Raw genomic sequence first — 22,539 nt, 5'->3', positions numbered from 1 at the left:
TGGTATTCTCACGCTTTGTAGCGGTTGCGTGTTTCCGCGCTTAATTGGCACCGGTTACATGTATAGACCCTTTGCATAAATGGCACCCAAATTTGAATAACAATACTTTATACATCCTAAGCCTCATATTCATGTGAAAAATCTTTTGTCTGGAAATATAAACACGAGGCTTAGGATGTATCAAGTATTGTTATTTAAATTTGGGTGCCATTTATGCAAAGGGTCTATGCTGACATTTGGCACGGCTTACATGTATTTCCCCGCTTAACACGGCTTGCATGTTTTTCCGCGCTTAGCACTGGTTACATGTTTTCCCGTGATTGTCATCGGTTACACGTATTCTAACGCTTGGCACTGGTTACACGTTCCCCACGCTTGCACCGGATACACGCTTCCCGCACGTGTTACCGATTCCACGTTTTTCCCGCGCTCAGTGCTGCGGGTTGCACGCGTTCCCGCTCTTAGCATAGTTGCCATAGTTGCCTGTTTTCCGGTGCTTGTCACCGTTGCACTCCTTATGACGTCATCACAAATTGCAATATGTCTTGCGAGAAGAGTGAGATCGTCAAAAAGGCCGGAGTGACAATGATGGTTTCACTGCTCGTTTACTGGGAAGTACACAGATAATGCAATCAAAGTTTTGTTTCCTCACCTTAGCTTTGCCAATCTCAAACGTTTCGCCATTTTTGTAGATAACGGGAGTGGTTCCTCGTGTGGATCGGATAAAAGTCATGAACTTGTAGTTGGCTGCGAGTTCAACTGCGCGTTCACACGAAACAGCATCACTTGGGTAAAACACAACACAATTTGGAATGGAACGGAACATAGCGATGTCTTCTAAGGCCATTTGTGAAGGTCCATCTACACCTGATGGGCAAAGGGAAAAGAAAAAAGAAGAAACTGGTGTGAACACTTGTGAAGAAATGCCGGCTTTTGATCTGCACGTACAAAGGCAAGCCTCCATGTGAGGAAGCTGCACTTGTAAATTGGTGGCATACAACTAAAAGTTTTCATCAATGACTTTAAGCTTTCAGTGCGAATCAATCGTTTTTCCCTTGCTTGGCACCAGTTGCATGTTTTTCCTGCGCTTGGTACCAGTTACATGTTTTTCAGCGCTTGGCACAAGTTGCATGTTTTCCCGCGCTTAGCACCAGTTACATGTTTTCCCGCGCTTGGCACCAGTTACATGTTTTCCCGCGCTTGGCACCAGTTGCATGTTTTCCCGCGCTTGGCACCAGTTGCATGTTTTCTCGCGCTTAGCACCAGTTACATGTTTTCCCGCGCTTGGCACCAGTTACATATTTTCCCGCGCTTGGCACCAGTTGAATGTTTTCCCGCGCTTAGCACCAGTTACATGTTTTCCCGCGCTTGGTACCAGTTGCATGTTTTCCCGCGCTTGGCACCAGTCACATGTTTTCCCGCGCTTGGCACCAGTTGCATGTTTTCCGGCGCTTGGCACCAGTTACATGTTTTCCCGCGCTTGGTACCAGTTACATGTTTTCCCGCGCTTGGTACCAGTTGCATGTTTTCCCGCGCTTGGCACCAGTCACATGTTTTCCCGCGCTTGGCACCAGTTACATGTTTTCCCGCGCTTGGCACCAGTTACATGTTTTCCCGCGCTTGGCACCAGTTGCATGTTTTCCCGCGCTTAGCACCAGTTACATGTTTTCCCGCGCTTGGCACCAGTTGAATGTTTTCCCGCGCTTAGCACCAGTTACATGTTTTCCCGCGCTTGGCACCAGTTGCATGTTTTCCCGCGCTTAGCACCAGTTAGATGTTTTCCCGCGCTTGGCACCAGTTGCATGTTTTCCCGCGCTTAGCACCAGTTACATGTTTTCCTGCGCTTGGCACCAGTTGAATGTTTTCCCGCGCTTAGCACCAGTTACACGTTTCCCGCGCTTGGCACCAGTTGCATGCTTTCCGGTGTTTGACACCAGTTACAGGTTTTCCTGTGCTTGGCACCAGTCACATGTTTTCCCGCGCTTGGAACCAGTTACATGTTTTCCCGCGCTTGGCACCAGTTGAATGTTTTCCCGCGCTTAGCACCAGTTACATGTTTTCCCGCGCTTGGCACCAGTTGCATGCTTTCCGGTGTTTGACACCAGTTACAGGTTTTCCTGTGCTTGGCACCAGTCACATGTTTTCCCGCGCTTGGAACCAGTTGCATGTTTTCCCGCGCTTGGTACCAGTTGCATGTTTTCACTCGCTGGTCATCAGCTAATTAATAAACGTTTCCCGCGCCTGACACCGATTTGCAGGTCTTGCCACTGGTTGTCACTGACACAGCAAAACAAGGCGCGATACGGTTATCACTATCAGTATACGAAGCCATTAAATAGGAAGAATAAATTAAATCAGCGACAACCTACCAATAGAAACCCCAGGATGAGATCCACAAAAGTTAGCCGATGTCTGAGAAACAGCAGCCATTCGTAGTTGGTCAAACGTACGGGAAAAGAAAGCAGCGAAGGTGCTGGAGAAAGTGATGGCACGACCACGTGCCGCACACCCCATGGCCACGCCCACCATGTTCTGTTCAGCTACAAAGCATTCAATATGGCGTCCAGGGAATGCTTTTCCGTATTCCTGGGAGAAGGTGGAATTCTTCATGTCTCCATCCAAAGCTAACACGCGGTCGCATGTGAGACCCAGCTTCACCAGGGCCTTGGCATACCCCTGGCGAACAGCAACCTTGAACCAATAAAATATGAAATATAACATACTTACTTTAACATTTCTCTATTCTGCGGACGATCCAGATGGATAGAATCATACAGTCTGGTTTGCTGCCTAAGCGACCGAACCTGATATTTCAGTCTAGATAGCTCGTTTTCATCTATCTGCCTATATCGTCCTTTTCAAACCATGTTTTCTATGTTAGGCTTGTCGACTACGCTTTTTGTATACAGGTTTTAAAATAATGTGCTTGTTTTTCTTTATTCACGCGAAAAAAAAAAGAAGGAATATCTCGGAAAGTTCGATGTCTTGGCTAGAAGGTATAGAGTGTTTTCGTGGCGGCCATGTTGGAGAAGCCTAATAATGGAAAATATATACCTCTTACTAACCGACCTCGAGGTCCGTACTGTAAGTATCAAAATGATAAGTTTTTTTTTAAGAACAATCGTTAACATCCGTGCTATCTTATCTTACAGGGCATCCTATCAAGGGTGCGGCGGGGGTACTGTAGTTCAGGTACTTCTTTGTTTTCCCAGTGCAGGTTTTTACTCATGCAGGATGTGGTTTTTCTTCTTTATCTGTATGTTTAATGCAACCCTTATCAAATCCGACTTTGGTTATTACAATAATTGTTCGGATTGGAGTGATCAAAGCCGAGTACAGTGTATTAATTCTGGAATTTCCAGAAAATGAACTGCAACAAACAGGTTGAATATTGATTCGCACTGGATCTTGAGTAACTGCAATGACGGACGCGGACAAAAGAGAGCAAAAGGTAAATTAAATGTGAATAACGTCAATATTGATTAGCTTACTGTTGTAAGTGTCATATGACAGCTTTACCAAATCCAATTCCAACAGGTTTTCCAGAATTTCGCAAGGATCTTACCTTGCCTTGTAGTTTTCGAAGCGAAACCACGAGGAACGGTACGAAACGCGCGTGCTGGGCAGTATTGGGACGTCAAGATGCTATTGTGAGATTGTGAGATGCTATCTTCCAGATGCATGGAACCGACATACAACCTCTTTTCTCGATTTCTTGCGCTAAGGAACATGCGCAACGACTCGATTAATTGCCCCAAATAGGCACCTTAGGAGCCCCCGCGTAGATAATGTGGTGTATTCTCCCGGTGTATTCTCCAGAAGGGAAAGGTATCGGAAAAAATCTCGATTAACGTGAACTTGGCCTACAAAGGATCAACGAAACGATCGCAAGGATCTACGACACGCTCGCAAAGGATAAACGATACACTTGATCGTGTTCACTTGTACGACGAGTCAAGTACAGTTCGAGTGCGAGTGAAGTACCGAGTCACGTTCGAGTCAGAATGGAACTTTTATTTTTACTTTTTTTCCTCTTCTTTTTAACTCGTATGATTGTTATTCTCGTAATGATGTGCAAGTGGTAAACGGAAAAATTAACTTTTAGATTTGCAACATTTATTCCATTATCGATTGCTAGAGACATTTAATTAAGTATCGCTGTGGAAAGATATGCGACATCTCTTTGTGTTCGTAACTTTCCCCTGAAGATTAAGACATGTGTTGCATACACCTGAAGCAGAGATACCATTTCCACGACTGAAAAAACGGATGGCGATGAAGATTTGCATGTTCGATCAAAGACCACTAAAGCGACATCTTGTTACGTCCATAGGACACCCATGCAGGATAATATAGAATAATAATATTTAATTTTTTTCAATCAGCAAAAAAGCGGGGGCAGATTTAGTGAGAACTATTTCTAGTTAGTATAATTACTCAGGCGATTAAAGAGATTCTGTTGATCTGATTGGTCGAAGGATTGCGTCATATCCTGCTATAATCACCTCGCGCGAGGTGATAAACATTTCGTGAAAACTGTTAGGAATATGAAGAATGGTCAACTACTGAATATTACTTCTGTACAATTCTCAATCAAACCTGTAATTTTTTGTGAAGTGGATTACCAGAAGCGCTTAAACATTCCCTAGGAACATAAACAAGAAATTATGCGCCTTAAATGATTATTTGAGTTGTCTGCTTGCTCCTCGCTTTGATAAAACCACAATCTGCGCAAACGCTTACGTAAAACAGCAATGCTCTTGAATAAAACCCATAATGTGTACGCTGTGGAAAGCGTGCGTCACTTCCATGACTCAGATTTAACGCGTCCATGCACTTATGCCCCGACTTTATACGATACGCGAAAACGGATAAAAAGGAAAAATGGGACCCAACATGTCGACTCGTTGCCTTACCAGCACGAGTAATAAATACAGCAAACTAAGTAACGGTAATAAAACATCGAATTTATTCAGTTTATATCACAGAGTTCCAGGAATTATAAATAAGCATGCTATAAATATTCTATGAAACGTATGTCTCAGTTCACGGGAATCTATCTTCACTTGATTTCAAACTCTTCGCCTTCGCAAAAACGTGGTTTTCTATACGAAACAGCAATCAGAATAAATCATAATAAAGCGAAGAAGTAATAAATTCACCTTTGTGCATGTATCAAAACAATCAGTATCCTTGTCAGTTGTTTACTGAACTCTTTCTGTTCGAGCGAATTCAACATATAAAACTTTGACTGACGACAAGTATCGGAAAAAATGTCGATTAACGTGAACTTGGCCCACAAAGGATCAACAAAACGCTCGCAAAGGATCTACGACACGCTTGCAAAGGATTAACGATACGCTTGATCGTGTTCATTTGTAGGACGAGTCAAGTACAGTCAAGTACCGAGTCACGTTCGAGTCAGGATGGAACTTTTATTTTTACTTTTTTTTCTCTTCTTTTTAACTCGTATGATTGTTATTCTCGTAATGATGTGCAAGTGGTAAACGGAAAAATTAACTTTTAGAGTTGCAACATTTATTCCATTATCGATTGCTAGAGACATTTAATTAAGTACCGCTTTGGAAAGATATGCGACATCTCTTTGTGTTCGTAACTTTCCCCAGAAGATTAAGACATGTGTTGCATACACCTGAAGCAGAGATACCATTTCCACGACTGAAAAAACGGACGGCGATGAAGATTTACATGTTCGACTAAAGACCACTAAAGCGACATCTTGTTACGTCCACAAGACACCCATGCAGGATAATATAGAATAATAATATTTAATTTTTTTCAATCAGCAAAAAAGCGGGGGCAGATTTAGTGAGAACTATTACTAGTTAGTATAATTACTCAGGCGATTAAAGAGATTCTGTTGATCTGATTGGTCGAAGGATTGCGTCATATCCTGCATAATCACCTCGCGCGAGGTGATAAACATTTCGTGAAAACTGTTAGGAATACAGGGAATATGAAGAATGGTCAACTACTGAATATTATTTCAGTACAATTCTCAATCAAACCTGGAATTTTTTTGAAGTGGATTACCAGAAGCGCTTAAACATTCCCAAGGAACATAAACAAGAAAGTCTACGCCTTAAATGATTATTTGAGTTGTCTGCTTGCTTCTCGCTTTGATAAAACAACAAACTGCGCAAACGCTTACGTAAAACAGTAATGGTCTTGAATAAAACCCATAATGTGCGCGCTGTGGAAAGCGTGCGTCACTTCCATGACTCAGATTTAACGCGTCCATGGACTTATGCCCCGACTTGTGATACGCGAAAACGGATAAAAATCAAAAATGGGACCCGACATGTTGACTCGTTGCCTTACCAGCACGAGGGATAAATACAGCAAACTAAGTAACTGTAATAAAACATCGAATTTATTCAGTTTATATCACAGAGTTCCAGGAATTATAAATAAGCATGCTATAAATATTCTATGAAACGTCTGTCTCAGTTCACGGGAATCTATCTTCACTTGATTTCAAACTCTTCGCCTTCGCAAAAACGTGGCTTTCTATACGAAACAGCAATCACAATAAATCATAATAAAGCGAAGAAGTAATAAATTCACCTTTGTACATGTACGCTAGAGCCATTTAATTAAGTACCGCTTTGGAAAGATATGCGACATCTCTTTGTGTACATGTATCAAAACAATCAGTATCCTTGTCAATTGAACTCTTTCTGTTCGAGTGAATTCAACATATAAAACTTTGACTGACAACAAGTATTGTGCAATTTTTCCATTATGTGACACTGAAAACACACTAGAGGGTATTTTACAACTCGGCTACAGGTCACCATGTACAGTCTTGAACTAAAAACACACTTTTCGCGCTTCTCACAATAATAAGTCTTGTCACGCAGACTCTACAAAGTGCGATTCATTTGAAGATGTAGCCGAAATTATCTTCATTTCCCCCCTCGGGTTTTGATGAAATACCATGGCAATTCAGGGCTCAAATCGAAGAGTTAAGCAATGTTCCGGCTTTCCAAATGTTTTCGCTCGCTTTCCGTACAGGTAAGCAAACTCAATGACATTTTGTTCCCTTTCGCCCCTCAGGTTTTCACAGAATATTACTAGAACGAACATTTCGCTAAACTGCTAGTGTAAAAAGGTGACAATACAGATTCTGAAATAAAAGGTTGCTACACACTGTTTTGTCTAAATTTAAACTTCACAATAAACATTAAAATTCTGTCCTAAGAAGTGTTTACAAAAACAGAACCACCCAGCTAACAGAAACCTTTCCTTCTGTATTTCTTGGCAGGGATAACTACGCGAAATACCCAGAGACGCAAACAATAAACACATCATGTATTATTAGTTTTTCACAAAACTCATTTATTTTAAGAGGCAAGGAGATCTTAAGCAAGCTCTGTTGAGCTTTTGTAAAGATCCCCCGTAAATAGGTATTACACAGTAGGGGGCGTCAAGAAAAGGATGGAATACTTATTATTAAATTAACAAGATTCTCCAAGCTCATATCTTATTACTATTTCTGATACTAACTTAAGATAATTGGTTTTGAATATAAAACTTCAGTGATTTTTTAAAAGTTCTATATGATTTTGATTCCTTTAGAACAGCCGGTAAGCTGTTCCATACGACTTCTCCTCTGTACTTAAGAGAAAATTTACCATAATTTGTCAGTTTACAAGTAATGTGTATATTTGATGCTGATCGTGTGTTGTACGTATAAATTTTATCATTTGTTCTGATCATGTGAAAAAGTCTTTGTAGAACATTGGTAAGCTCTCATGATGGAAAATACGAGTACATGAATAGAGCCGTGAAAAATAAATTTGAACGAAACAGCAAATCAGAACAAAACGAAGAAGTAATAAATTCACCTTTGTACATGCATCAAAACAATCAGTATCCTTGTTTTGTTTACTGAACTCTTTCTGTTCGAGTGAATCCAACATACGAAACTTTGACTGACAACAAGTATTGTGCAATTTTTCCATTTTGTGACACCAAAAACACACCAGAATATATTTTACAACTCGGCTACAGGTTACTATGTACAGTCTTGAAAACTAAAAACACACTTTAAAACTATGAACGCACTTCTCACAATAATAAGTCTTGTCACGCAGACTCTACAACGTGCGATTCATTATAAGATGTAGCCGAAATTATCTTCATTTCCCCCCTCGGGTTTTGATGAAATACCATGGCAATTCAGGGCTTTCGCCCCTCAGGTTTTCACGGAATATTATTCTTCGACAATTTCGCTAAACCGCTGGTGTAAAAAGGCGACAACACTGATTCTGTAATAAAAGGTTACCACACAATGCTTAGTCTAAATTTAAACTTCATAAATAACATTAAAAATCTATCCTAAGTGTTTACAAAAATGAAAATAACGAACGTAACTAAAAATAAGGTTTCACCTGAAGAGTGGACCCCAGTGGCTTAGCAGAACTACGCAGCTAACAGAAACCTTTCCTTCTGTATTTCTCGGCAGGGATAACTACGCGAAATACCAGAGACGCGAACAACTTCGTACATGCTACAAAATACTCGCCGGAAAGAAACGCTACGTTCTTCAGGGTATGGAAAAACTAAAACGATGGAATACATTGAGGATGAAAACAAAATTATGAAAATTGAATGTTCACTAGCCCTGCTCTAATCAAACCATGATGAAACCTTATAATTCCAGTTGAAATAATGAAAATTGAATGTTCACTAGACTTGCTCTAATGAAACCACGATGGAACCTAATATTCCAGACTTGAATGAACAAGTACAATATTGTTCAGCAGTCAAAACAGAAAACCACAAACGCTAAACTCTCTAACAGTGAAAGCCGCAAGGCAAAGAACTATCAATAAATGACACATTGCATAGATTCCTTCACGAACGTGTTTACAACTGATTTGTTAATTTCGAACGATTTGACGAAATCGTCACGTGACGTGCATTGCGGTAAAAGGACACTTTCTAATCCTAATTTTCACTCTGCGGCACTGAATACGTTTACAATATTCGTGTTGAATATAATAAAAGATTGTGAAGACGAATCGTTCAGTAAAATATATACGTATTCTAAGTTAATGGAGTGTGTTAGAAACTGATGAGCAAACCGTGTGTACACCTACAACTGAAGCAACCAGTTCATAAAATAATGTCTTCAAATGATCATGAATTTTATACTTATATACACATTGTAAGACGAGGCTTTCAGCCTCTCGTGTCACTGTATGTCCAGAAATAACACTGAATGAAGAGTTTGCTGAAAGGATTCTGCAAACTTGCATGAAATAAGGCACATTTGGTAAGATGAAGGTTTTGGGTCCACCATCAGCTTATCAGACTTTTCACTTCTCGTAACTGTAGCCAAAGGTCCTTCAATCAATTCATACGAGCTTAAACTACTTCGCGTTTTAGCTGTTCGCCTACCGGATCTGAAATTAGACACGATTTCACGCCACTTTTGTTCGTCGTTGAACAAATTCAGCTTTTTGGCGTCATCTAAGAAACGGCGGTTGACTTCAAAAATTAGAATGGCAGGCTTGGCCGTTGTGCTCCTTGCCCAATTCAATGCATCATCTGCACTTTTTGTTAAATAAAATCCCATTCCGCTGCTGAAGTCGCGCTTCTGTCTTCCAGGCAAACAAGTATATTCCTCTCTCGACTGAAATATTTTTTGCACTTAGATGATCTGTACCGTGAAACAGGACAGTGTGTTCTGCGTCCTCCGACACAAAGTTACCAAGTTCAGTGTCCTGAATGGTTTTAGAAAGGGTTCCTTTCTTTGTCACAATTAGAAGGTTCTTTAGGCGGCAGATATGTTCATAATTATTTCCTTTCTCTCTGGCTATGTTGGGACTGGGACAAAACCACGAATTGGTTAAGCTGGGCTGGAAAGGAAATTTTTTCACAGGCAAGGTAGACAGCGAAAGGTTGTACTTAAATTCATCTTTAATAAACATTTGTGCCCACTTGCACGCTTCAATGTGATGCTTCTAGCTTTCCGCAGACGAGCGTGCCATCATGCTTTTAACGGCTGGACTCGAAGAATCAAAACCAATAGAAGCAAGCAGTTCTGTTGTGAGTGAGTGCTTGTCCACTCCAACAACAGATTAAATTTTATCTTCCAAGATTATCTCGATCCATTCGCAGAGAGTCCGATGGCGATAATGTTCTTGTGGCATTTCTTCAAGGCCATCAAGGAAGTCGAGTTGGAGTCCAAGTAGAACAAGAACATGCAGGCGACCACGGTAGCAGCAAAACTGATCGAAATCTTCCGTTAGTTCAAAGCCCGCTCTCTGTCCCTCCTCCAAAAGTTTACTTAAAGCTTTTTCTAGACGGCCACGTTCTAAAGAAGAAAAGCACTTTGCTGGAGGTTCTTCTTTGTCAAAGTATAACAATCTGTGTTCTTTGGCGGCGTCTATGGCGTCGTGGATGGCACTGTTCAGCCCAGTTTACTTCTTGTTATCCTCTTGCGTTGTCAGGTCTATTCTGAATTGACAAAGTTTTAAAACGAACGAGATAAGTCGAACATTTATTAACGCTGCTTTACTTTTGAAATATGGAACCAATGCATCCGCAATGACGCGAATGTGTGAAGTGCCCGCTACTTCAACGACTTCGGCGTAGTTACCTACTCCCCAAAATTGGGGATGGAGGACCAGCAGCTTTTCATTTATCGATCGTAAACCTTTCCAATCGCCATAAGCGTAATCCTCTTTTAAAGGACTGCTTTTAGAGAAAGAATCCCCGAATGTTATCGAGACAAATGGCTGCTGTTTCAAGAACAAGTCGTTAATCGGACTAGATAATGAACTGAAGGACCAAGAAGAAGACATGTGGCACGTAGAAACGAAAACTCTTCAAACCTAAAGTAAATAATTCGCGTCGCTCCTTTGGGTTGCAGAGTGTTTTTTCAAAATAATCGGTAGCGTGAAGTATCGTCATTAAATATTAAGGGAACGTTCCTTGTTATTGTTAGACGTCAGAAAGAAAGAGAAGTTTTCTACGAATAGAATTTGTGCTAACTTATATTATTACCGGCTCAGTGAGGCATACATAATTGACGATTGCTCCCATACGTGGCCCAAATAAGGCAATGTTTGACATTTTCCCATGGTACCAGAATTAAAATAATGAAAGTAAAGTAAAGTTTCTGACCAAGTGAACTGTGGAGGGGAGAATTTAAAAATAAATCTTAATGTATATCGATAGAAAAGGTACGAATGCATTCATTTTTTAAGTAGTGTCTTGCTACGAACATAACTCAAGTGCTCATTGAAAGTAGAAAACGTGTATAAGGAAGCGCAAAATGTCGAAAAAATACTTAAACGTGTGCAAACTACACTCAATTCTGCCATTCTTCTGGCATTAAACTTTGGCTTAATTAATCGTTGATACACTTTAAAGAGCACTATCAATAGAAACCCCCAGATTTTGCTTACTTTGTGCATGTCTTATAAATGCAACTTGAGGCGTGGTCTTATCAATTATTATACAACCAAGGTTTCAAGTCTCCCAAACGTTAATGTAGATTTATTTACAGAAGGATACGTTTCCCGGTGAATCCGGCGACAGCCATATTTTCTGCATTTTCATCATCACCGAAGTAAAAGTGATTGCTGAATTTAATTTAGGCAGGATAGCGGACGACTTGTTTTGCATTTGGATGAAGAGAGTGTATCCATCTGACAGTAACCAGCAAACAGCATCGAGCCTTGAGACTCAGCTGGTAGCAATTCTAGGATGGCTAATACAAGCGTTCATCCAGAATGTTATACCATTGGCAGGCCCATTCACAAACAGAGTTTTCCTTACAACAAGAAATGTGTAAATGAATGGTTCTCAGTTCCTGCTCCAGAGACTCGACCAACGGCAGTAAACATAATTAATGTGGATAAAAGTGGCGAGACAAGCAAATGCTTCACCAATGACGCCAGAACATTTCCAGAGACCAACGACCATTACAAAGTATTTTTTCATGGGACAAGTCACGAAAGTGCTAAAAACATCATAGACGATGGAATTGACTTGGCAAAAGGGAAAACAAAGAAGGACTTTAGTGATGGCCGAGGGTTTTATCTGGCCGACAGATTTGAGGAAGTTTGGCCAAATGCAACGTGGGCGCGCAATAGACCCCATTGCACGGCTGTACTCGTCTTTAGAGTAAGGATAACTGAATTGAGAGGGAATAGAAATGGCCTAGATCTGGGGAGTAATATGGATCGATGGAAAGAGGTGGTCAGTAAATTTAGGACTGGTATCGCTGACAGAAGATTTCTAGCGGATCTAGATAATTACGATTTCATTGAAGGCCCTCTTTGTGGAGAGGGCCAAAACTTTAAAAATCCAACTCCCAGTTCGACTTATCAGCTTTGTGTCCACAGCGACGATTGTGCTAGATTATTTGATCAAAGTCTTCACTCGGTAGTTTTCTTTGAACGTCGCTAGTAGAACTCATTTGCATTTAGAGAAGTATATTACCTTAACTTGTTTGTCAGTGTATAACTCAACCTGGTTTTCACATGACTGAAAACGGTCACAGGCTCTCAGAAATCAAACAATTGTTCACTTCTCGATTCGGTGAACAGTGCTCTGTTTGTTTTGTAAATGTTATGTTCTGTGGAATCATGATCAGGAGTCAAATATGAACGATTATGGGATGAGTTTCGAGTACTTGATCGTAGGAATTGGTCATGTTTGAGATGATTTATGATCGCAGCCGAAAGCGGCGGCAGACCATCGACAGGCAATCTTTGGCGATTGATTCTGTGAACAGTGCTATATTCTTTTTGTAAATGTTATGTTCTGTAGAATCATGATCAGTGATCGAATGTGAACGATTATGGGGTTAGTACATATATATATATATGTATTTTTCTCACATTTGTAATTGGCATTTTTATAGAGTTGTAAAGCATTGAGACTTAGTGTAATGCTTAATTATATATTATTATATTATTATTATTATTATTATTATAGTGTCGAGTACTTGATCGTGGGAGTTGCCCACGTTTGAGATGATTTATGATCGCAGCCGAAAGCGGCGACAGACCATCGCAAGGAATCATTGAGCATATCAGAACATAGTGATATCTTCACTGTAGCTTTTCTGATGAGCGATAGCAAATATTTGTTTCCATAGCGACGATTGGCAGGCTTGGCCGTTGTGCTTGCTGCCCAATGCAACACATCTGCACTGTTTGTTAAATAAAATCCCATTCCGCTGCTGAAGTCGCGCTTCTGTTGATCGGCAAACAAGTATATTCCTCTCTCGACTAAAACGTTTTTTTGCACGTTAGTGAAGTGTGTTCTGCGTCCTCCGACACAAAGTCACTAAGTACAGTGTCCTGAATGATTCTAAAAAGGGTTCTTTCCTTTTTACGCGGGATGCCCTGAGGGGGCATACCGTGTCTAAAAACGGGTCGATTTCTTTTTTTTTTTCTTCCTCGTAGCTACAAATCGGTACATTAATTACGCGGGATGCCCTGAAGGGGCATACCGTGTCTAAAAACGGGTCGATTTCTTTTTTTTTTTTACGCGGGATGCCCTGAAGGGGCATACCGTGTCTAAAAACGGGTCGATTTCTTTTTACGCGGGATGCCCTGAAGGGGCATACCGTGTCTAAAAACGGGTCGATTTCTTTCTTTTTACGCGGGATGCCCTGAGGGGGCATACCGTGTCTAAAAACGGGACGATTTCTTTTTCTTCGTCGTAGGCACAAATCGGTACATTAATTTATTCATTAAACTCTCCCCTCTCCTACTCGGGATGTATTGTTCTGATTGTTACGCGGGATGCCCTGAGGGGGCATACCGTGTCTTAAAACGGGTCGATTTCTTTTTTTTTTTCTTCGTCGTATACACAAATCGGTACATTAATTTATTCATTAAACTCTCCCCTCTCCTACTCGGGATGTATTGTTTTGATTGTCTTCAACAAAAGCAGGCCAATCAAAATCCATTCTTGTCGCTTATATTGCGAGGGAGGGGACCCACTCACCCCTACCTGTGTGACGTCAATGCATCATTTGATATATTTATTAAAGACGGATTAAGTCGCGCCATATTGTTTTAACATGTTCTGGACTCAAGTGTGCCGTTTTCAAAGGGAAATTTCACCATTTTGAAGCGGCAAATCGAAAGAATAACTTCTAAGAAGCACCCGACACGTAAAACGGTGAAAATAGTGAAGGAATCGTGCTTTGTTTGACAGTCTTAGACCACGACGCGAGACTGAAAAGAGGTCATTGAGAAGCTTACGTTATCGTAATGGAATTTGACAAATTTCCGCTGATAGTCTGAGTCGCGTAACACACGGAAAACAACGTAACGCGATCGTCGTGACTCAAACTATTCCATTAGCAAGGATAGTTTTATCAATCGGCGAAGCATACAGTTGGAATAAATGAATCAGCCCCAGCATCTCGCGTAATGCCAGTATAGCAGGCATCTTGTTTTTTTTTTCTTCGTCGTAGTTACAAATCGGTACATTAATTTATTCATTAAACTCTCCCCTCTCCTACTCGGGATGTATTGTTCTGATTGTCTTCAACAACAGCAGGCCAATCAAAATCCATTCTTGTCGCTTATATCGCTAGGGAGGGGACCCACTCACCCTTACCTGTGTGACGTCAACGCATCATTTGATTTCTTCATTAAAACTGCATTAAATTGTTGCACCATATTGTTTATAACATATTCTGGACTCAAGTGTGCCGTTTTCAAACAGCAATTTCACCATTTTGAAGCGGCAAATCGAAAGAATAACTTCTAAGAAGCACCCAACATTTAAAACGGTGGAAATTGGTAAATTCCTGGCGAAGGAATCGTGCTTTGTTTGACAGTCTTAGACCACGACGCGAGACTGAAAAGAGGTCATTGAGAAGCTTACGTTATCGTAATAGAATTTCAAAAATTTCCGGTGAAAGTCTAAGTCGCGTAACACAAGGGAAGCAACGTAACGTGATCGTCGTGACTCAAACTATTCCATTAGCAAGGATAGTTTTATCAATCGGCGAAACATACCGTTGAAATAAATAAATCAGCCCCAGCATCACGCGTAATGCCAGTATAGCAGGCATCTTGTTTTTCTTTTTTTTTTTTTCTTCCTCGTAGCTACAAATCGGTACATTAATTTATTCATTAAACTCACTCCTCTCCTACTCGGGGTGTATTGTTCTGATTGTCTTCAACAGAAGCAGCCCAATCAAAATCCATTCTTGTCGCTTACATCGCGAGGGAGGGGACCCACTCATCCCTACCTGTGTGACGTCACCGCATCATTTGATCTATTTATAAAAAACAGATTAAATTTGGCGCCATATTGTTAACATGTTCTGGACTCAAGTGTGCCGTTTTCAAACGAAAATTTCACCATTTTGAAGCGGAAAATCGAAAGCATAACTTCTAAGAGGCATTCGACATTTAAAACGGTGGAAATTGGTAAATTCCTGGCGAAGGAATCGTGCTTTGTTTGACAGTCTTAGACCACGACGCGAGACTGAAAAGAGGTCATTGAGATCGCAATGGAATTCCCGCAATTTCCCTTGAAACCCGAAGTAGCGTAACACAACGGAAACAACGTAACGCGATCGTCGTGACTCAAACTATTCCATCAGCAAGGATAGTTTAATCAATCGGCGAAGGATACAGTTGGAATAAATGAATCAGCCCCAGCATCACGCGTAATGCCAGCTGATAGCAGGCATCTTTTTTTTACGCGGGATGCCCTGAAGGGGCATACCGTGTCTAAAAACGGGTCGATTTCTTTTTTTTTTTTCTTCCTCGTAGCTACAAATCGGTACATTAATTTATTCATTAAACTCACCCCTCTCCTACTCGGGGTGTATTGTTCTGATTGTCTTCAACAGAAGCAGGCCAATCAAAATCCATTCTTGTCGCTTATATCGCGAGGGAGGGGACCCACTCACCCCTACCTGTGTGACGTCAATGCATCATTTGATATATTTATTAAAGACGGATTAAGTCGCGCCATATTGTTTTAACATGTTCTGGACTCAAGTGTGCCGTTTTCAAAGGGAAATTTCACCATTTTGAAGTGGCAAATCGAAAGAATAACTTCTAAGAAGTACCCGACACGTAAAACGGTGGAAATTGGTGAGTTCTTAGTGAAGGAATCGTGCTTTGTTTGACAGTCTTAGACCACGACGCGAGACTGAAAAGAGGTCATTGAGAAGCTTACGTTATCGTAATGGAATTTGACAAATTTCCCCTGATAGTCTGAGTCGCGTAACACACGGAAAACAACGTAACGCGATCGTCGTGACTCAAACTATTCCATTAGCAAGGATAGTTTTATCAATCGGCGAAGCATACAGTTGGAATAAATGAATCAGCCCCAGCATCTCGCGTAATGCCAGTATAGCAGGCATCTTGTTTTTTTTTCTTCCTCGTATCCACAAATTGGTACATTAATTTATTCATTAAACTCTCCCCTCTCCTACTCAGGATGTATTGTTCTGATTGTCTTCCACAACAGCAGGCCAATCAAAATCCATTCTTGTCGCTTATATCGCGAGGGAGGGGACCCACTCACCCTTACCTGTGTGACGTCAACGCATCATTTGATTTCTTAATTAAAACTGCATTAAATTTGGCGCCATATTGTTTGTAACATGTTCTGGACTCAAGTGTGCCGTTTTCAAACGGAAATTTCACCATTTTGAAGCGGCAAATTGAAAGAATAACTTCTAAGAAGCAGTCGACATTTAAAACGGTGGAAATTGGTTAGTTCATGGCGAAGGAATCGTGCTTTGTTTGACAGTCTTAGACCACGACGCGAGACTGAAAAGAGGTCAATGAGAAGCTTATGTTATCGTAATGGAATTCCAAAAATTTCCGGTAAAAGTCTGAGTCGCGTAACACAAGGGAAACAACGTAACGCGATCGTCTTGATTCAAACTATTCCATTAGCAAGGATAGATTTATCAATCGGCGAAAATACAGTTGGAATAAATGAATCAGCCCCAGCATCACGCGTAATGCCAGTGTGGCAGGCATCTTGTTTTCTTTTTTTTTTTCTTCCTCGTAGCTTTAAATCGGTACATTAATTTATTCATTAAACTCACCCCTCTTCTACTCGGGGTGTATTGTTCTGATTGTCTTCAACAGAAGCAGGCCAATCAAAATCCATTCTTGTCGCTTACATCGCGAGGGAGGGGACCCACTCACCCCTACCTGTGTGACGTCAATGCATCATTTGATATATTTATTAAAGACGGATTAAGTCGCGCCATATTGTTTTAACATGTTCTGGACTCAAGTGTGCCGTTTTCAAAGGGAAATTTCACCATTTTGAAGCGGTAAATCGAAAGAATAACTTCTAAGAAGCACCCGACACGTAAAACGGTGGAAATTGGTGAGTTCTTAGTGAAGGAATCGTGCTTTGTTTGACAGTCTTAGACCACGACGCGAGACTGAAAAGAGGTCATTGAGAAGCTTACGTTATCGTAATGGAATTTGACAAATTTCCGCTGATAGTCTGAGTCGCGTAACACACGGAAAACAACGTAACGCGATCGTCGTGACTCAAACTATTCCATTAGCAAGGATAGTTTTATCAATCGGCGAAGCATACAGTTGGAATAAATGAATCAGCCCCAGCATCACGCGTAATGCCAGTATAGCAGGCATCTTGTTTATTCATTAAACTCACCCCTCTCCTACTCGGGGTGTATTGTTCTGATTGTCTTCAACAGAAGCAGGCCAATCAAAATCCATTCTTGTCGCTTATATCGCGAGGGAGGGGACCCACTCACCCCTACCTGTGTGACGTCAACGCATCATTTGATCTATTTATTAAAAACAGATTAAATTTGGCCCCATATTGTTAACATGTTCTGGACTCAAGTGTGCCGTTTTCAAACGGAAATTTCACCATTTTGAAGCGGCAAATCGAAAGAATAACTTCTAAGAAGCACCCAACATTTAAAACGGTGGAAATTGGTAAATTCCTGGCGAAGGAATCGTGCTTTGTTTGACAGTCTTAGACCACGACGCGAGACTGAAAAGAGGTCATTGAGAAGCTTACGTTATCGCAATGGAATTCCCGCAATTTCCCTTGAAACCCTGAGTAGCGTAACGCAAGGGAAACAACGTAACGCGATCGTCGTGACTCAAACTATTCCATTAGCAAGGATAGTTTTATCAATCGGCGAAGCATACAGTTGGAATAAATGAATCAGCCCCAGCATCACGCGTAATGCCAGTATAGCAGGCATCTTGTTTCACAGGGTTCATGATGTTTACCCGGCAGATATCTTTATTATTATTTCTTTTCTTTCTGACTATGTTGGGGCTGGTATAAAACCACGAATTGGTTAGGCTGCCGGACTGGAAAAGAAATTTCACTGACAAGGGAGACAGCAAAGGGTTGACTGTACGTAAATCAAACATCTTTAATAAAAATCTTTTACCACTCGCACGCTTCAATGTAATGCTGCGGCCTTTCCGTCATCATGCTTTAACGGATGAACTCGAAGAATCTAAAGCGATAGAAGTAAGCGGTTCTGTCGTGATTGAGTGTGTCCACTCCAACAACCGATTCAATTTTATCTTTCAAGAATATCTCGATCCATTCACAGAGAGTCCGATGGTGATAATGTTTTTGTGGCATTGCTTCAAAGCTGTCAAGGAAGTCGAGATTGAGTCCAAGCAAAGAACGCACGCGAGCTGCGTCATAATGAAACCGAATAACAGTCCTATTCCGTTATTTTTGAAAGCTAGCGTTTCTCTTCGCTTCCAAGACGTTCATTTAAGCAGTTTCGAGAAGTCTTACGTTACGAACCAAATCTCTACATTTTCTGATCACGTCTTGTTCGTTATGAGTGGAGTTTCCAAAGTCCTGAATATACGAAGGTCTCTCTTTATCCTAGTCCCTTATGAGATCAATTCTACGCAGTTTAAGTATGAAGATGAAAGAGGGCTCTTCTAGTTTCCTTAATTCTGCTTTAACGAGCACTTTAGGGATGAAAGCGATACGGAACAATGACCAGCATTTTGGAATCAGAGGCTTCTTCTCCCCTCTCGCCGTCTCTCTCTTTGAATTCTTTGGCTTTTTCTTGAAGGAACGTTTTCATAAACGAGTGAACTCTGTTTAGAGCCTGACATTTCAAAAGAAGCGAGTGGAGGGTTTGTCTTTCGCCGGTTAGGTGTTTTTGAAGCCTTTCACTGAAAACGTAATCATCGTCTAAAGATCTGCTTTTGTCCGAGAAAGATTCCTCATACACTGAAGTTGGGAAAATACATTGCTGGGTAAACGACTGGAAGACGAACTTGAAGTTAAGCAAATCGCCATTCCGATGGTAGAAAGATGAAAAGAAAAAAAAAGCACGTAAACATTGGAGTGAATGTCTTTCACTTTCAGGTTGCGAGGTCTTTCATGATCATGACACGTCTGAGTGACCGCCATACTTTGAATGACATTGATATAAATGTAAGGAGAATTTACTATTTTGTCATTGGATTTTCTATGCAAACAAACAAAAAAAACAAAAAAACAAAAAAACGAAAAACAAAACAAAACAGAACAAAAGAAAAACAGCCCAATCGTTCTAGCCAATAGGCTTTGTGTTTACAGGAGTCTATAAATAGCAACAGTTTCTAAGAATCATGGCATCAGCATAAAATTTAGATGGGAAACCGAAATAAAGGAACTTTCACTTTCAGGCGGATGTACGTTCACTAACGATAAATTTCTTTAGTCCAAACACTAAGTGAAAACTAAAGTTTTCATCATGCTCGAAAAGAACTTAAATTTTTTTGAAGTTTACAAACTCTCAAATTCACATGCTTATCAGTAATCACGTCAACCAGCTCGCTTCACTGACCAGACGACAGCTAAAGCCTTTGTCGTATTCCGTAGAGGCTTTGAATTCCATGCTTTTAAATCTGGGATTTGTTGTGGAGATTCTTGACGGTGTGGGCATTATAATGCCGTTGTAAGAGAATGAGGCCATTGAACGCACTCCGAAATTCAGTCCATTTTGGACGAAATGCTTGACTATGTTGAATTTAATCTCGAGACAATATCGGACAAGATGCCAGAGATTCATCCAACTAGAAAATTAAAGCAAAATACACTTACAATAACGTTTCAAGCGTTAGTACACCGTTTCAGGACTATTTGCTTTAGCTTGCTAACGCGTTTCCTTCGGTTCAAATTCTTTATTAAAGTGTACTTTGAATGCTATCCCTAAAGAATATTTCTTTTCCCATCGCCCACAGGCGGCCCAAGCTCAAGCTGTGAGTTGTGGTGATCATATTGCGTAATAGCGGTCACGGCGAAATTTAAGAGTTTGTATGGGAATATTTACGATCGGGTTTAGGAGGTAAAAATTCCGAAAATTTCTCAACAAAAATGACATGCCTTGTTTATACGGTGTACTGTTTGTTGTTTCTCTGTCTCCTTTTGCTGATTGGAGGTCATTTTAGCGAGTTATCGTTTCCTGGGTTTTCCACTCAGGAAACGATAACTCGCTAAAATGACCTCAAATCAGCAAAAGGAGACAGAGAAACAACAAACAGTACACCGTATAAACAAGGTATGTCATTTTTGTTGAGAAATTTTCGGAATTTTTACCTCCTAAACCCGATCGTAAATATTCCCATACAAACTCTTAAATTTCGCCGTGACCGCTATTACGCAATATGATCACCACAACTCACAGCTTGAGCTTGGGCGGCCTGTGGCCCGTGCAACAAAAACACAGTCCGGAGAGACACACTCTGTAGCGCCACTCAGCCAAAGCTAGACTACAAAACAGTCCGTATTGTTAGCGTTGTAAGTCGTACTAGCGACCTTTTTTTGAAAAGAAATTTTGGAGGTAGCGAGGAAATGGAAACTGACACGGTCGAGAGACGATGACCTAGCAAATGAATTCGGCTTTTTTAGCCACTTCGTGACTGATGATTTCGCGCACGCTTTCTGTGATTCGCGTCTTTCCGTGAATCAAGTGAAAAAAATTGGGTTTTTTTTGCGGTCTAACCCAAATGGCAGGTCCTGTAGCTATTTACACGTTTTAAATCCCTGCTTCGTTGCCTTCATTGTCAACTGTCAACACGCATGCCGTTGTCTTCAGGCGTTGTACGCTTGATAAGTCTCGTATTGTGTTCCAAGAAATAACACAGGCTTTTTTTGCTACAAAATATAGATAGAAGCCGTAACCTAACGGTGGAGCTGACGAAAATAAACAAAATGGCTAGAAAAGTGAAATATATTATAACAAATTTGCCCGAAATCAACGCAAAACTCAGTCCTGAGGGGCTGAACAGAGGAAAAAAGGAAGAGACATAATAAGGTCATTACAAATAAAGTTTTACAATTTAAAATACGTGACAGTGATTGGTTGTTAATAATGGCGTGCTTCGTCACATCTATTTATACATAGCTGGATGCAACGTTTTAGCTTTGTTGATTAAACAAGCTTACCGTGTTTACTCGAATAAGCGCCGCCCCTGAATAAGCCCCGCCCTCGATTAAGCTCCGCACACGGAGCGGAATGGTTAAGAACCGCCGCCCTCGAATAAGCGCCACAGCTCCGGAGCGGCGCTTATTCGAGTATTTCCATAAGATGATAAAAATACACTGTAATCCCTGCAATACAATTCTAAGCCAGCAATGGGAATTTATTTTCATCAATAGTAATGTTTTTCAGTTCGAAGTGATCTCATTCTCTTCCCTGTAACTGTTGCAGTAAGGAGATTATCAGCGTTTGCTGTACTCAGCAAGTAAATTAATTTCTACAATCAAAATGCTTTGTCTTTGTGGTATGAACCTTTTAAATAAGCGCCGCACAGGAGACACGAAAAATTAAATAAGCGCCGCGACGCTTATTCGAGTAAATACGGTAAACACGGCGTTCTGTTTTAACTAAGGGCAGAGTAACTTAAGCGTGGAAGGAGATAACACCACCATGTACAGTATCTTTACTAGAGATTCGAATGCTGACGTTTCTCGCGTTAGCCCTTTGTTGGAATTCGTTTCTATGACTGTATCTGTGGATTTCAGTCATAAACTTGTGGACTGAAGTAACATGGCAGCGTCTTATCACAACAGTCCAGATTGGATGAATTGAGGTGCATGAAAAGATAAAATTGTATTCTAGGAGAAGATTACACAGTAAATTACGTTAGCATAATTCTAAATCTGTCTATTAATACAAGTGACGTAGCTGTAGGTTGAAGTGGCGCAATTCATGATGTGGCCTGTGATGTCACACCAATGTCACCCGTCAGTTATGGATCATTTAACTAGTTTACTTGCACCAGCTTGAACGTACCTTTTCTCCAATAGGGTAGTTAGGTGGCTCTGACAGTTCAACACACAGATTAACGGGTATAACGTCATCAACAACTGGCTGAGGTCCGAGGCCATGCGCTGCATGAGAGGTCAGCAAACTCTTCATTAATTCTACTGCTGCTTTGCCTCTGTCTCCGAGAGCTTTGCCGTGGAAATTATCCATATTTTCAACTCCTGTAACACAAAAACTAAACGTTAATGTAAGTTGAGACTAGATCG

At 40.8% G+C, this 22,539-nt stretch overlaps 3 protein-coding genes, 1 long non-coding RNA gene and 1 pseudogene across 5 annotated transcripts in view; 1 reads left to right on the top strand and 4 right to left on the bottom strand.

Moving 5' to 3' along the window:
* Positions 1-22,539, bottom strand: part of LOC146485850 (transketolase-like protein 2) — a 35,738-nt gene that overhangs the window by 1,094 nt on the left and 12,105 nt on the right. For both annotated transcript variants that reach the window (XM_085102809.1, XM_085102808.1), the window contains 3 exons: positions 22,301-22,494; positions 2,370-2,691; positions 653-867 (listed from right to left, as the gene is read on the bottom strand). In XM_085102809.1, the coding sequence (XP_084958935.1) occupies positions 653-867; positions 2,370-2,691; positions 22,301-22,494 (731 nt within the window). The remainder of the gene's footprint in view (positions 1-652; positions 868-2,369; positions 2,692-22,300; positions 22,495-22,539) is intronic.
* Positions 6,377-8,213, bottom strand: LOC146485854 (uncharacterized). Its single transcript, XR_014862097.1, has 2 exons — positions 7,872-8,213; positions 6,377-6,588 (listed from the first exon to the last, which is right to left on the bottom strand). It is a non-coding gene; the product is annotated as an uncharacterized LOC146485854 (long non-coding RNA).
* LOC146485853 (uncharacterized) lies at positions 8,226-10,966 on the bottom strand (annotated as a pseudogene).
* Positions 11,114-12,849, top strand: LOC146485852 (uncharacterized). The gene has a single exon (XM_085102816.1). It carries the CDS (start codon positions 11,746-11,748, stop codon positions 12,448-12,450), a length of 705 nt encoding a protein of 234 aa, XP_084958942.1. The 5' UTR covers positions 11,114-11,745; the 3' UTR covers positions 12,451-12,849.
* Positions 12,976-19,948, bottom strand: LOC146485851 (uncharacterized). Its single transcript, XM_085102757.1, has 3 exons — positions 19,850-19,948; positions 18,487-18,723; positions 12,976-13,329 (listed from the first exon to the last, which is right to left on the bottom strand). The coding sequence occupies exons 1-3, from the start codon at positions 19,946-19,948 to the stop codon at positions 12,976-12,978; spliced, it is 690 nt and encodes a 229-aa protein (XP_084958883.1).

This window comes from Pavona decussata, unplaced genomic scaffold (assembly GCF_977016875.1).
Source record: "Pavona decussata unplaced genomic scaffold, jaPavDecu1.1 SCAFFOLD_24, whole genome shotgun sequence".
Classification (NCBI taxonomy): Eukaryota; Metazoa; Cnidaria; class Anthozoa; order Scleractinia; family Agariciidae; genus Pavona; species Pavona decussata.
The sequence above is the reverse complement of the archived record's forward strand: the minus strand, read 5'-3'. Positions and strand labels throughout refer to the sequence as shown.

Bases quoted from the DNA above. Each gene is read 5' to 3' on its own strand.
- LOC146485852 (XM_085102816.1), top strand. From the start codon at position 11,746: ATGGCTAATACAAGCGTTCATCCAGAATGTTATACCATTGGCAGGCCC.
- LOC146485851 (XM_085102757.1), bottom strand. From the start codon at position 19,948: ATGCCCACACCGTCAAGAATCTCCACAACAAATCCCAGATTTAAAAGC. The intron at 18,724-19,849 runs GTCAGTGAAGCG...AAATAACGGAAT, and splicing joins AAGGCTTTAGCTGTCGTCTG to AGGACTGTTATTCGGTTTCA. The intron at 13,330-18,486 runs TAAAGCATGATG...ACTTAGTGACTT, and splicing joins GATTCTTCGAGTTCATCCGT to TGTGTCGGAGGACGCAGAAC.